Source organism: Aphis gossypii, chromosome 1 (genome assembly GCF_020184175.1).
Source record: "Aphis gossypii isolate Hap1 chromosome 1, ASM2018417v2, whole genome shotgun sequence".
Lineage (NCBI taxonomy): Eukaryota > Metazoa > Arthropoda > Insecta > Hemiptera > Aphididae > Aphis > Aphis gossypii.
In genome coordinates, this window is record NC_065530.1 from 89,398,878 (window position 1) to 89,413,209 (window position 14,332).

Genomic DNA, 14,332 nt, shown 5'->3' on the forward strand with positions numbered 1-14,332 from the left:
GATTTAGGGGGCTAACTTAATGCAGCCCCCCCCCCATTTTGTCCCACCAGTTCCAAACCAACGCCAATATTTAGCAAATTAATTGCAAATAATTGCAAATTGGTTTTTAGAATTTGCAAATCAAAATTGGAATATTGGCGAATTTTTTCTCAAATTCGGTCAGCCCCCCACTTTGTCCAACCAGTTCCAAACCAACGCCAATATTTAGCAAATTAATTGCAAATAATTGCAAATTGGTTTTTAGAATTTGCAAATCGAAATTGGAATATTGGCGAATTTTTTCGCAAATTCGGTCAGCCCCCCACTTTGTCCAACCAGTTCCAAACCAACGCCAATATTTAGCAAATTAATTGCAAATAATTGCAAATTGGTTTTTAGAATTTGCAAATCGAAATTGGAATATTGGCGAATTTTTTCGCAAATTCGGTCAGCCCCCCACTTTGTCCAACCCGTTCCAAACCAACGCCAATATTTAGCAAATTAATTGCAAATAATTTCAAATTGGTTTTTAGAATTTGCAAATCAAAATTGGAATTTTGCCGAATTTTTTTGCAAATTTGGTCAACCCCCCCCCACTTTGTGCAATTATTTGCAATTAGTTCGCTAAATATTGGCGTTGGTTTGAAGTGAATCCGTCAAAGTGGGGGGGCTAACTTCATGGTCATTATAATTAATACTTAACAAAGCTGTATATTATTATATTATTGATGCTTTAAGTGTTGAGGCTTGGGTTCAGACCATAGACCTTACCAGTGACGGTGCAGAGGGTGAGGCAAGTGAGGCGGCACCTCACCTAAAATTTTGTGGTAAATAATACTCAAAAAGTATAATTCTTAGTCCACCGATAGCACACATTTCGCTAAAAAAGTTTGACGTATTTATGGTTTTATTTGAAAACAATTCTTCTTTACGAAGTTTAATCATTGAATTATCATTTATTTTACTATTGTATAATATTATTCCGTGTTTATTACCAAAAATAGTGAAAAACCAATAAGAACTATACGAAATAATTATTACGTAAACAAACCCTCATATTTCAATCGGCGGCAATATTCCGATGACGTCGGAGAGGCACCGTTTAACGTCACCTCTGAATTGTTACTTTTGACATGAATTACACACACACACACACACACACGTAAGTATACGACTATTAAATAAGCAAAATTTGCGCATGTGCAATGATCATCGTGAGGCTCGTTTTTCATCGCCTCTGAGTACTAAAAATAGATGAGTAGGTAATATGGTCAGCCCGCAGCTGTAATTGCGGCACTATCAACAATAACATATACCTAGATATAGATAATAATTATAAACTGTTATTATTGTCACAATGTCACAGATCCTAATGAAACAGATTTCAATATAAGTTTAATTTTTTTTTATGAAGGGAGGGGAAGTAATAAAAAAGTTGCCTCACTAAAAAAATACAACCAAAACCGCCACTGGACCTTATACTAATAGACAGTACGTGATAGTAGTTCTAGCGTCCACACGTGAGAGCGCTGATCAAGATAGTACATAGTACACCACACATGCCCACCAGAACTACGGGATTGTACAATTTATTATTGTAACCGTGCTCCTTGCTATTTATCAATATACACACCGCGTACTATCACAGTTAAGAAAGACCGCATCACCCACCCAAAATAACCCGTCTATTAGTAAAAATCTCAAACCTTAAAATCTTATAAAATATTTAACCTTTTTCAAGTCACAACATACAATTAATAAACATTTTGTGGAACTAAAAGAAGACGTTCTAGAATGAATGATTATAAAAAATCAATAATTCAAAAATTCAAAATATACTAGGTATATCAAGAAAAATTAATTTTTCAAACCATTTGGTTTTATTTTTAAACAATTATCATAAGTGTTCACTTATGTACCCAAACCTTAATTGTGTTACGGGTTATTAACAGAGGTTTTATCAATTCCGCCGTTTTATTATCAATTCTACTGGCTATAGATTCCAACCGATATTTGTCTTTATTGATTCTGCTGAATTTTTTGATCAATAGTATTATAGGTATAATTAATTTACCATAATTTTAGATTTTAAACAAAGTGAAGTTTTTTTTTTGTTTTTGTGTCTGTGTACACTGTACAGCACAACTAGTCGAAATAATGCTTAAATTTCAAACTTCAGAGGTGGTTTCCGATGGCAAAGTGGATATTTTTTATTTTAAGTACCTTTATTATTATATTATGCCCAACTTACTATATTTTCTTTTGCTTTGCTTTTTCTTTCAATTTGTTGTAAACTGCGTAATTAATATTTTCAGTCTTTCCATTAAGACCTAATCGTATGCTGTCATCTTTGTTGTAGTATTTTTTATAAAGTCCTTTAGCCCATGTTCTAAATACAATGATTTAAAGTTACATGTTTTTCTTTGTTAACTTTTATTTTTATGATACTTTAAAAGAGTTAATATTTAGTTCTAATACATTTTATTTTTTCAATAAAATTGAACAACACTTTAAATACCTTACAAAATATAGGAGATTTAGGGATTACAAATGGACGAGAAAAATAACACTAAAAAAAAAACACAATGAATATATAGATAAATTACTCTCATTGGTTGATTGCAGTATCTAAGCGGTCCAAATCTAACTGTTGTAGTTATGGATGATGGTTTGGGGTTCGCTATACATACCGGTCCTATGGCGGCATCAAACCCGAGTACCAGCCTGGTGTCATGCTGGTGTTACTTAAAGCTGGTCTTATTCAGTCTCTCAGCACATCTTTGTTTGTTATGAATCTTCATTGTTTCCTATTCGGTGAGTCCTATAGCTGCTGTCTATGATATGTTGATATGATTTGATAAATTTAAAATTTGATTGTTACATTGACCAACAAACTAAGATATATTATGATCGACAATTGTTCGCTCCAGATAGTATTCGCTGCGCAGCAATTGGTAGTGCTGATGTTTGTATCTGCATTCCCCCCCCTGAGCCCCATCGTGCCGCGTTGTTGTTGATGTAACGGCCGGCGTCACGTGTTGTTATTATTGAGTTGTTTTCGTTTTTATTTTTTGTGTGTACTTTTCGCGTTCTCGAGAACATTCTAATTATTATTAAAAATTCAGTCGTCAGTTGTCAGAAATATTATATATCCATATTTTTAACTGTGGTCAAACACATCAATAGAGAAGTTGCTCACACTAGGAAGTTGCCTCAACACCCTCTATGAAGTTGTCACGAAACGGTTGTTGGTTTGAAGGTATGTGGTAGGATTACTTCAGTTGACAAAAATTGTTAATTATTTTTATACTTGTATTGCTTAATATTGTTATTTCGATCGTATTATAAATATTCAAAATCTAACAATTGTTATTATTAATTTCGGTTTGTTTATTTTATTTATGTTTCATTCTTTTTATTTATGTAATTTATAATTCTCCCGAGTCCTTAATAGCTAGTTGTCGGGGCTGGTTAAGATCCCCGTCTATCGAACAACAATTACGCGTTATATACGTCATAAAGTTATGTATTGAACCTAAATGGCTTTAATATAGTCCATTTCATGAACATTTTTTGAAAAATTATTGTAGCACTAACAAAGCTTAAAATTCGAATGAAGTTGTTAGAATAATTAAAATATTAGCGGGATTCTTGAATATGTGAGATTGTTACCTAATATTATTTCAATTATCATATTTATTGTTGAATTAAAATTAAATAAAACTGTATGTATGTAATACATCATTTTTTTTATATTGTATGATTAAAAATATCATTTATTGATACCTAACTAAATAATGAAAACCAATGTTTTTGGGTGAGTCTCCCATTGGGGTTCTGGGAGCGCTGCAGTTACCCGTAATTTTCCAATTTTCCGTGAAATTAACTATATTCAGCTCGCTTCTAGATGCATATTTGTTTGATGGTTTAGTCCTAAGTTTTCAGATTTCAGTTAAAATGCACGTGAACATGAAACTCACTAGCATTGTTAACTGGTCATTAGTTCATTACATCGTTTCTTGGAATAAGAAGCCATATTCCAACCTTAGTAAATATAGATCAACATGGATGCAAAACAATATGTGGAATATATCATTAAACTTTTTTTTTATTCTAAAGGATAACTAGGTTTAAACATAACCCTTTCGGTCTTCAATGAATACTGCTTTTTATAAAAATTGTAGGTGAATATTTTCTTCTAGATTCGTAAAAAGTCTGTCTTGCTATCCTGCTTTTCATTTCTAATACCTATTTCATTACAAATTTCCTGTTTTATTTTTTATTTTCTTATTACTCATTTAAATAATTAAAAAAAAATCAAATTTCTTACGGTTCTAGATAATTCTTAATAATTTATTTAATTATATTTTTACTGTACCCTTATCATCAGTACACGTATTCCTAGAAATACAAAAACAAGCTTTTATGCCAAAAGCTTATAAGTTTAAGTTTATGATTATTACTTCTTGTAGCATCATCTGCGAAAACTTGCGTGGATCTGGTTTTTAAATTTATGAAGGTTTATAGTATCATAATACCGAATAAATATGATAACTATATATTCGTATATATTATATTTTTTTTCGTGTCAGGATTATATTATATCTTGTTTATTTATTTCGATATATTATGTAAATATTTCATTCAACAATTCAATATATTATTAAATTAAATTTATTATTAAAAATTATTAATTTTTAAATAAGTAATCAATAATAATAAAATTAGTATTATTATTAAGTAACAAACACGCATAACAGTAAGTGCTCATTTTTGAGTCAGCGACGGTGTGACTATAGTTAGTATTATAATATGATCAAATCCAAGCATATATAAATATTTTTATTTTAAACTTAATATAATTAATGATTTTTCAAACAATTTTGTTTTATATTAATTGTCCATTAAATAAAATAAATAACTTAATTCAAGTAGGAACTCTTATTTGATTGCATTTTTTTTACTTTTGGACATTTTGAACGTGGTTTTTAAAATACTAGGATCAAAGTGGTTTAGCGGTGCAGCGTTATCTATGGTAGACTGCTCGTCATCGTCTAATTGGCCGATTATAGGAACTCGATCGGTCACATTCAATTGAGGGGCCACCAAATTCATGAAAAACTGAAAATAAAAAAGCCATTTTATTTTGAGTTACTCGTATTTGTACAGTTTTCAAGTATACTCGTAAACAGCTAAAATTGCGAATATATAATATCTTAATTGTTATTGCATGTTTGGAATGAAATAATCATGAAGGTAATTAATTATCGTAATATTTTTGTAGATGCTTCGAGTTTTCTTTATTATAGGTAGTTATTTAAAGAAAAACTTATGGTAAGCTTTGTGTTGAATTTTTTAACCTTAGAAATAAGTATTAAAAATTTTAAAAAATTTTCAACTACAAAATTCTTGCAAATTTGACATTTCGTAAAAAAATTGAACTTTAAACGCTTAAAAAAAAAATGTGACTGATATTTTTGATTTTTTTTTTAACTACAATAATAACGACTTATAAGAAATCTTGTATTAAATTGTCAATGTTTTTAATAACGTTTCAAAAAAAAAAAAAAAAAATACTTGAAAAAAAAATATCGAAAATTTCATTTGTCTATAAATAGCTCAAAAAGCATCGATTTTTTTTTAAAAACTACTGGAAACTTCTTACTTTTGACCTATACAATGCACCAAAAATATTTAATTTTTCACCGGAAACTATCCAAGAAGTTAAAAGTTGAATTAATATCTCGACAAATTATGGTGTACACTGACACAAAAATAAAACAAAAGAAAAAACACATCATTGTAAAATTAATACATTCATCACTCCATTCAGAATCTAAAAAGATAAATAAGAAACATCTGTGAACGGTTGATAGCCATTTATAATAATTAATAGATTATTGTTAACCACTAAACTACTACTAATACGAGTGTATAATATGGTATATCTACAAAACTGTTATACTTTTTTTTTAATTTAAATTTAATAATATTTTTACGAAAGGCTAAATATTGAAAAAATTACGAGACACTAGGTACGAATTCCAAATTTGATGAACACAGAACATTTTTGAACGATACGTGAGGCAGTATCCCGACCTCTAGGCGGGCGTTGCAGTCGTTGTCCAATAGAACATCAGCCTGAATCTCGTGAATTCGTTTCAACTTAATTGTTTTTTTTTTTAGATTTAGTTTGCCGTGTAGATGTTTATAACATGATAATAATTGACAATTACTTACCTCACCGATGGACGTGAGTCCCATGTCGGTAAACTTGAGTTGCCAGTGGGGAAGGCCCATGTGGACCAGAGCCTTTCTGAAATAGTTGCTGAAGTTCGGGGCGAGCTTGTGCCAGCGGTATGTGGTGTCCAATAGCCAAATTGACGCGCTGCTGTTCTCTTCGCGTGGATGAACGTCCGACCGGTTCGCCGCCACACACCCCACCGGCTCCCGGCTATCCAAGTACACCAGGCACACATGGCCTACGTCCGAACTCGAGTCCAGTTCAAATATCTTCGAGTTATCCGTGAAGTCTGGCGTGTTCCTGTCGGACAGACGGTCCAGTAACTGCAGGTCACGCATCACGTTTACATTGACCGTGTCCGATTTGACGTCGCACAGCCGGACCAGGTCGGACAGCGGATTCACGGTGATGTTTCCAATGGGCAAATTGGACGCGCCACCAACAGCAGCAGCTGTCACATCAGACGTGATGCCTGGGTACATTAGATGTACTATTATTACAAATGTTACAAGATGAGTAGTAAACAGAGTCACTTGTTTTCGTTAGTTAAAGTTTATTTTAAAAAAGCCTTTTTTAAAAAGGTATAAAATAATATTATTAGAATATTATTCTACATTTAATTCTAAAATTCATAATATATTTTATACTTTTATTTAAAAAAATAACTATTCCTACAGCAAGAATTGTGTAAATATGATGTAATAAGTAATAACTTGATTTTCGTAGTGTAACTCAAAGATAACTTAAAAATAATATGGATGCATATTGTTTGCTATCCGTTGCTTGAATTAGTTATATATTAATCTAGTTGTTTATTTATTTATTTTTTTTTGGGGGGGGGGGGAGGGAAGTCCAGAAAACAACAAAATTGTCTTCATTGACCTGAATAATCTGATGCGTTTACATTGATTCCTAAGAATTACCGAATTTGTTCTCAGTTGGTTTAAAGGTACCTAACCTAACATACTAATTTGGTCCGAATGTTCAAATAAATTTCCTTTATAAACTACTAAAATCGAAATTACTTTCTCGACCAAAGTTGTACGATTGCTGAATATCAAGCCGTCAACGGTTTACTTCAGATTGTACAAAAACCAATACTAGAATATTAGATTACTAAAACTAGATAATGAGGCGTTTATTAATTAATTTTGTAAGCCCTAGAAGATTCTTCCTTACATTTATAAGTGCTAAAGAATATTATCACCTACCAGATACAAATATTAAAATTCCTACATTGACGTCCTCCGTAATCTTCGAAGGGCTCTTGAGGTCGTATATTCGTTCATTTTATCTAATACAACGTATAATAAAATTTTAAATAAAATACATTTTTCATGAAAAACACATATACAATATGCATGCACCTGCCTAGGTTGCAGCTGCCTATATACCAGTGTCTCCCATCTCGTGACCCATCATTAGGATAATGTGACACAAATTACGCACTTAAAATAGATGAATCCAAATAAAAACACTAATTTATCTCTTTAAAAATGTGTCTAGTTATTAACATAATATTGATAAGAAATATATTAGGTTATAACTTATAATTAATTATAGAAAGTATCATTGTTTATTTTCTTAGTTAAAAATTATATGTTCATTATTCATATTTCACAGACATTTCTAACTAAATTGATATTTTATTTTATTTTTAACAAGATACAGGCTGTAGCCGAAACAAATAGATATTAACAATAAATTAATGATAATAATAATTATAAATAATCTTAGTAAATTTTACGTTGAACGAATTAATAAAAGGATAATATTAAAGGTGGAGTTTTCATTAGAAATGCGCGTAAAAGAGTATATAGTTGAAGGAGTTTTTCTAATGGGAAGTAATGGACATTCAAAATGTATTTGAAGAAGTTAAGTAGAATTAGAGTGTTATTTACATTAAATGACATTTTAATAAATGAAATATTAGCGCTAATCTACAATCAGTAAGATTGGGTAAATTTAACGCAATACAAACAGGTAATCATGTGATGGAGTAAAAGTTCAGCAAATGATAAACATTTAAGTTGAACTCTTTCTACCTTTAAATCGTCTATAGATAACTGAATAACCTAAATAATAAATCTGTACTCTAAAATAGATCGGATTAAGGAACAAAAAAGAATCTTTAATGAACGGTCCAATTAGAATTCAGAAGATGCGTTTTTAAATGCAAGTACTTTTAGCGCCTTACTGCAAATCTCCAAAATATAAATCATAGGAGATACATTTAGGAGAAAATGAAAGCCTAGATTACGTAATTGGAAAGGCCGTACAAAAGTAAAACATTTTGATTTTGAAGAATTTAGAAATATTGAGTGACTGATTCAAGAATTCACCTTAACATGCTGACCGGTTAAGGTCTGATTGGAAAAAAGTAGCATCATTGTTATTGTGAATATGCATAGTTTAAGCACTACTAACAAACAGAGAAAACAATAAAGATGAAAGAATAGCACTTTGTAGCACACCAGATAATGGGCTAATGATGTTGGGTAACACTATCATGTAATCAAACAAATTATTTCCGATTTTTTAAATAGGATTATAACCAAGAAAGAATTACTTCACAAAATCCGGTGTTAGATAAAATCTTAATAAGAATATTATGGTTTATTTGGTAGAATGACTTAGTAAAATCTGTGTATATAGTATCAACTTGATCGTGCTGTACAATTGTACGAACGTCTTGAAAATAAATGAGTTGATAACCAGATTACACGTAACAGTTAATTGACCTGGTCGAAACCCATGAAGCTCCTCTATCAAAGATGAATTTACAGATAGCTGGATTGAAAGATTCAAATAGTTTTTGATGCTCGAAAATGATTGAAACTTGTAAGTGGAATGATAGTTCATAAGATACTTTGGAGGGTTTACCTGCTTTCAATAATATTGTATTAGAGCACTAGTTTTTACTATAAATGGGAAAATACTCTAATCAGGTGGTTTTGAAATGCCTGGTGATAAAAATAAAATTGGAGAGTTGGTCATATTAACATGAGAAAATTATACTTAAATTCATTGAAAAATGACATTACATTTAACTGAAAATTAAAAGTTGAAACGTAAAAAGAATACTTAAGATCATATTTTTAATAAATTTCTGGGAATGTGCACATCACTATATTGTATTTTAAAATCTTATATTAAAATCGACGATAATAGTAATAATAATATTAATATATTGAATTAAAATTTTTAATATTTTATTAGTTTAAGTTCATATTCCACAAATACTAAATTTTTCCGAGGCTTAGTTTAATAACCTATATAATACAGCAATGCTATCGATTAATATATACTGTAATAAATAATAATGTAACCCCCCCCCAAAAAAAAAAAAAAATTCTAATAGCGCCACTGGCGGGCAGGGCAATATTATGAATTAGTTTTAGATTACCTATAGAAACTATTACTTATTAGTTATTACGTATACGTGAAATTTTGAAATTTTAAACTATATATTTTAGGTAATACACATCGTGTTTCCATATGGCTATATTAGTATACTACTCATATATATTATCAGGGCGGCCAAATAGTTGATCGCGGACAATTTCAAAGTCTATTATACTATAATTAATTATATATTTCCTTATAATTATAGTTATTCAATAATAAAAAAAATTTAATTTTCTATGGAAGTCGATTCTTAAAGGTGAAGTATATTTTTAGAAGATAGTGACCAAAAAAAGTTTGGCCACCCCTGCTATATAGTATATAAAAATATAAATTTATCATATTATAATGTTGTATATTATGTACTTACATAATATTATTAATACTTAATTAAGTACGCATTCAAGTAATAATTTTTTCAGCGAAATAAAAAACAATTAAAAATACTCAACCATGAACCGTATTTAAGATTAAATACCTTCAACTCTATACGACCAGGTCAACTTGAATCCATCACAAGATAAGTAAAACGACTTGACGTCGTCTGGTAGTTGACACCCATTCCGTTGTTCCCATAGACTTATTTTTGCCTTATCACACGGTAAACTCTGTTTGACCGTCAAGTTTCTCACGCCAGCAGTGTTCTCTGCAAAAAAAAAAAACAAATTAAGTTTTAACCCTGCTGCAACAAACAAAATTCGTTTAATTGGCGATACTACATAATATAAGGCATATTATCAAATCACATATATTGTGGTAAATCACATATCTGACTACCAAAAATTAAATCTTGGTTTAGGTGCTCCAATGGATAACCAACAATTTGATACTATATAATTTTAAAGCTTAGAAAACATATTAGATAGGTACATTATTAAAATATTAAGTAATAGTACTTATTTAACTATTAGTATATTAGTTTTCATAAGTACTGCACAAGTCATGTAAAGTCAATTCAATTTTGTTTTATCTTCTATTGCCTACAAGGTATACACAAAAGGAAAAATTCGAGGGTACTTTATATCCCCGAAATTGATACAAACATACCCAAAATTCTATAATATGTACCTTATAATGGTACTCATCGTTAAAAATTGTTTTCAAACACTAAATACAATTTTATTTAAGTATTATTTATTTATCTAATAAAAGGAAAATTGTTTTAATTCCTAATAAAAAATATAAAAATTGATTTAATTATTATATGATAAAGCTTATATCGAAAATTAGGGGTTACATGACTTAACAATAACTTATTTAGGGGGTCTGTAACCCACTCAGGACTTTCTAATAGTTACGATACTGTTGTGCACGACCTGCGAATGCAGCCTGGACACGTCTATAGTATTAGCTATATTATTATGTCGTAGACATTAAGTGTCTATAAAACTAATTTTGTTTTTTAATGAAAATAATACTTTATAGTTCATTATAATAAGAAGTGATGTATAATTGACAAGACTTTATAGGTAGTACAAGTATAGTCGATATAAAATAAAAATTGTTATTATTAACTATGCACGGCTGCGATAGCAAACCTGTTTTGACTTATGATGCAATAATGTTGTTGTCACGCGAGGGGTGATGGTATGTAGACGCCGAGTATCGAAGGCTGCCGCTTTTTACAAGCGCAGTACATGTCAGACGTAATAATTAACCGTATTTTTACCGAAAAACATTGTTTCATACTTCAAGTAATATGGCTTATAGACGAGAATTACAGTAATAATACCTACTATGAAAATCAGAGGGAAAATTTTATTTTAAAATCTTAAAAGGCCCTATTTTTTGATATCGTATTCCGATCGTCTAATATTTCATGATAAATGAACAAGTTTTTTTTTACTTTAAGATTCTGAGCGGAGCGAAGAATGTATTGGTATTACAATGATGTATATTTCTTTTTTATTCTGTAAACACTTTTTCTCCCCCCGAACTTGCACAAAAGTACAAGTGTAGCATATTTCCTGAAGGCTGAAAGGTAATGTTTTTGAGCTGGTACTTTAAACGGGCGTCACCGTTTTCCGCCAAAATCGACCTTTCCGTTTACCGCCAAGTCCGTTTACCGCCAGTACAAAATTATATATTTCCTTTTACCGCCACCACAAATTTCAGTTTCAATATTTTGGTAACCCCTTGGTAATGATTTTTAAAACCTAACCAAACCGTTGATTGAAAGAATTAAAATATTATATTATATACCTACGTATATTTATCATGCAGATAACATTTTCACAATCATATTTTTTTCTCTATTAATACAAAAGAGAGGAAAGATTATGTTCAAAATTCAATTCAAATATCAAATTTTAAGAAGACAAATAAAAAACCAGAATTTAATTGACAAGTATGAAAGAGGAGAAATATGTCGATATACATTTGTAAAACAATTGCGTATAACTATGAGAAATAAATAAATAGTATAAATGTTTGACTGTGATATTTTATTTTACTATTTTACGTCGTAATATTGACTTTTTTGTAATATATTATACAATATTCTATATAATTTTAATTATAAGTATCACTTGAATGTTTTTTTTGTAAAATCATATATTTAATTAAAAATTGATTATTTTTGTTATTTTAAAAATCATTACCAAGGGGTTACCAAAATATAGAAACTGAAATTTGTGGTGGCGGTAAAAGGAAATATATATTTTTGTATTGGCGGTAAACGGACTTGGCGGTAAACGGAAAGGTCGATTTTGGCGGAAAAGTAGATCACCCCTTTAAACAGGTCATTTTTCGATTTTCGAAATTTTACTCGAAATAAAAGCAGTTAAAGGAGAAAAAATGTACAATTTCACGATTATGTAGGAAATATAAAATAATTACGGCTTTGTTTATCACCATAGAAACGAATAAAATTAAATAAAAAAGATCCCCTCGTCCGCTCAGAATCGTTTTTTATCGAATGCAATCATATTGCATTCAAATCGAATACCTACAGTAAAATTACAATATCCTGTCCGAGGACCGAAGGGACGATGAACAAACATCCACCACTGAAATGCGCTGACCTACTTTTTATTGTTTAATTATTTAACGAATTAATAAAAATATCAAAAATCGGATTTCTAATGATTCTAAATAAAATTGTCCTCTACATTTTTTATAATAAGTAGTTTAACTGCAGTTGAAGTACGAAACCATGTTCTTATAATTTATTTTTTTACTATTTCGCCCTTTTAAGACTTTAAAGTATAATTCAGAAATTGATATCTGATTATTTAACTTATTAACAATTAGTAAATAATATGTGCAATGTGTGTATAAAATACGCGTAAAAATCGATGGGTGTCGTACGTCCGAGCGGAGCTGCCGATATGAGAGCTAAAATATGAATAACAGTAAATTATATAACGAGCGAAAATTGTAGGTACCTATTTTAATATGTTTTTTTGGACTCTACTCACCGAGAACGGTCAACAGACCTAAGGTGACCTGGTCGTTGAACAAATCTGAAGTGACCAAATCCAGTTTATTATTATTGGCCATATCGTGGTCGAACTGCTGAGACGGCAACAACTTTCACAGCTTTATTGTAGGTACCAGCTACGCATAGACGTTTAGTTATTATCCGCTATGCGGGTTGTTAGGGCAACGAAAATATACTAATCGTTATCAACAACCCCAACCACACACAAAACCATTTAAACGTGATAAAAATCTATAACACTTTATTGTTAATATAATAGGTATTATGTGAGAAGAAACGATATAAAGGCAAAAAAAAAAAAAAAAATACACGCTTGATGTTTTGGATAACCGCATCGTGTGAATTTATTATTTAAAACGTAGGTAGGTAGGTAGGTAGGTATATCAGACTGATGAGTGATGACAATAGTGTTATTATTCATAGCAAGTGATCCAAATCACATTTTTTATTTATTTTTTTTTTTTTATTATAAAAAATGGATATAAATTATACATACTACAGGAAATCTTCAGTTATCATGTAGGTACACAAGTCAAAACCGCAATTATGCATATTATCCACATTTTTAGGCAGTATAAATATAAAAATGAATAACAAAAAATTAAATTAAACAAGCTAGAAAACAATATTAAGTCCTATATCTAATTCATTGACATTATTGTCATGTTCAAGCATTTCTATGGTAACAAACACCATAAAGATAATAGCAGTTTACAAAGATGTTATGTTTATATCGAATATTATATGCAATTTACAACAAGAGTCCATTGTCGATCATCCAAACGACTGAGTTCATTTGACACATGTTAAAATGATATGACACCATTTATAATATATATATGTATGTAATAAGTTTTTTTTTTTAACGCATATTATTGAGTAGGTAGTAAATACATATTAAAAAAACAAATTACAATGAAAATTGTATTTTAAAAACTTAAAATTCAAATAAACTAAATAATTTGAATGGTTTATGATATAATGTGGAAGCCACATTGTATGCTTAAAATAATTCATTAATAAAATAATAATAGTTCATAATGAATCCCGGGTTCATCTTTAACATATTACGAGACATTGTTTATATTTATATTTAATATATATAAAAAAAAATTTATAATAATATTACATTGAATATGTAGTAAATACATTGTTAAAAAAACAGATTACAATGAAAATTGCATTTTCAAAACTTAAAATTCAAATAAACTAAATAATTTGTATGGTGTTTGGTATAATTAGGAAGCCACAATATAACATGC

The 14,332-nt window shown here is 29.8% G+C and overlaps 1 protein-coding gene across 2 annotated transcripts; it reads right to left on the bottom strand.

Moving 5' to 3' along the window:
* Positions 1–4,807: 4,807 nt before the first annotated feature.
* LOC126555400 (tubulin polyglutamylase complex subunit 2-like) lies at positions 4,808–14,329 on the bottom strand. 2 transcript variants are annotated; one of them, XM_050210330.1, is made up of 5 exons: positions 13,567–14,329; positions 13,048–13,186; positions 10,107–10,274; positions 6,220–6,695; positions 4,808–5,100 (listed from the first exon to the last, which is right to left on the bottom strand). In XM_050210330.1, the coding sequence occupies exons 2-5, from the start codon at positions 13,127–13,129 to the stop codon at positions 4,921–4,923; spliced, it is 906 nt and encodes a 301-aa protein (XP_050066287.1). In that variant the 5' UTR covers positions 13,130–13,186; positions 13,567–14,329; the 3' UTR covers positions 4,808–4,920. The 2 variants fall into 2 exon arrangements, with proteins under 2 accessions (XP_050066287.1, XP_050066283.1); XM_050210326.1 differs by having other exon boundaries at positions 13,048–13,301.
* Between the last annotated feature and the right edge of the window lie 3 nt (positions 14,330–14,332).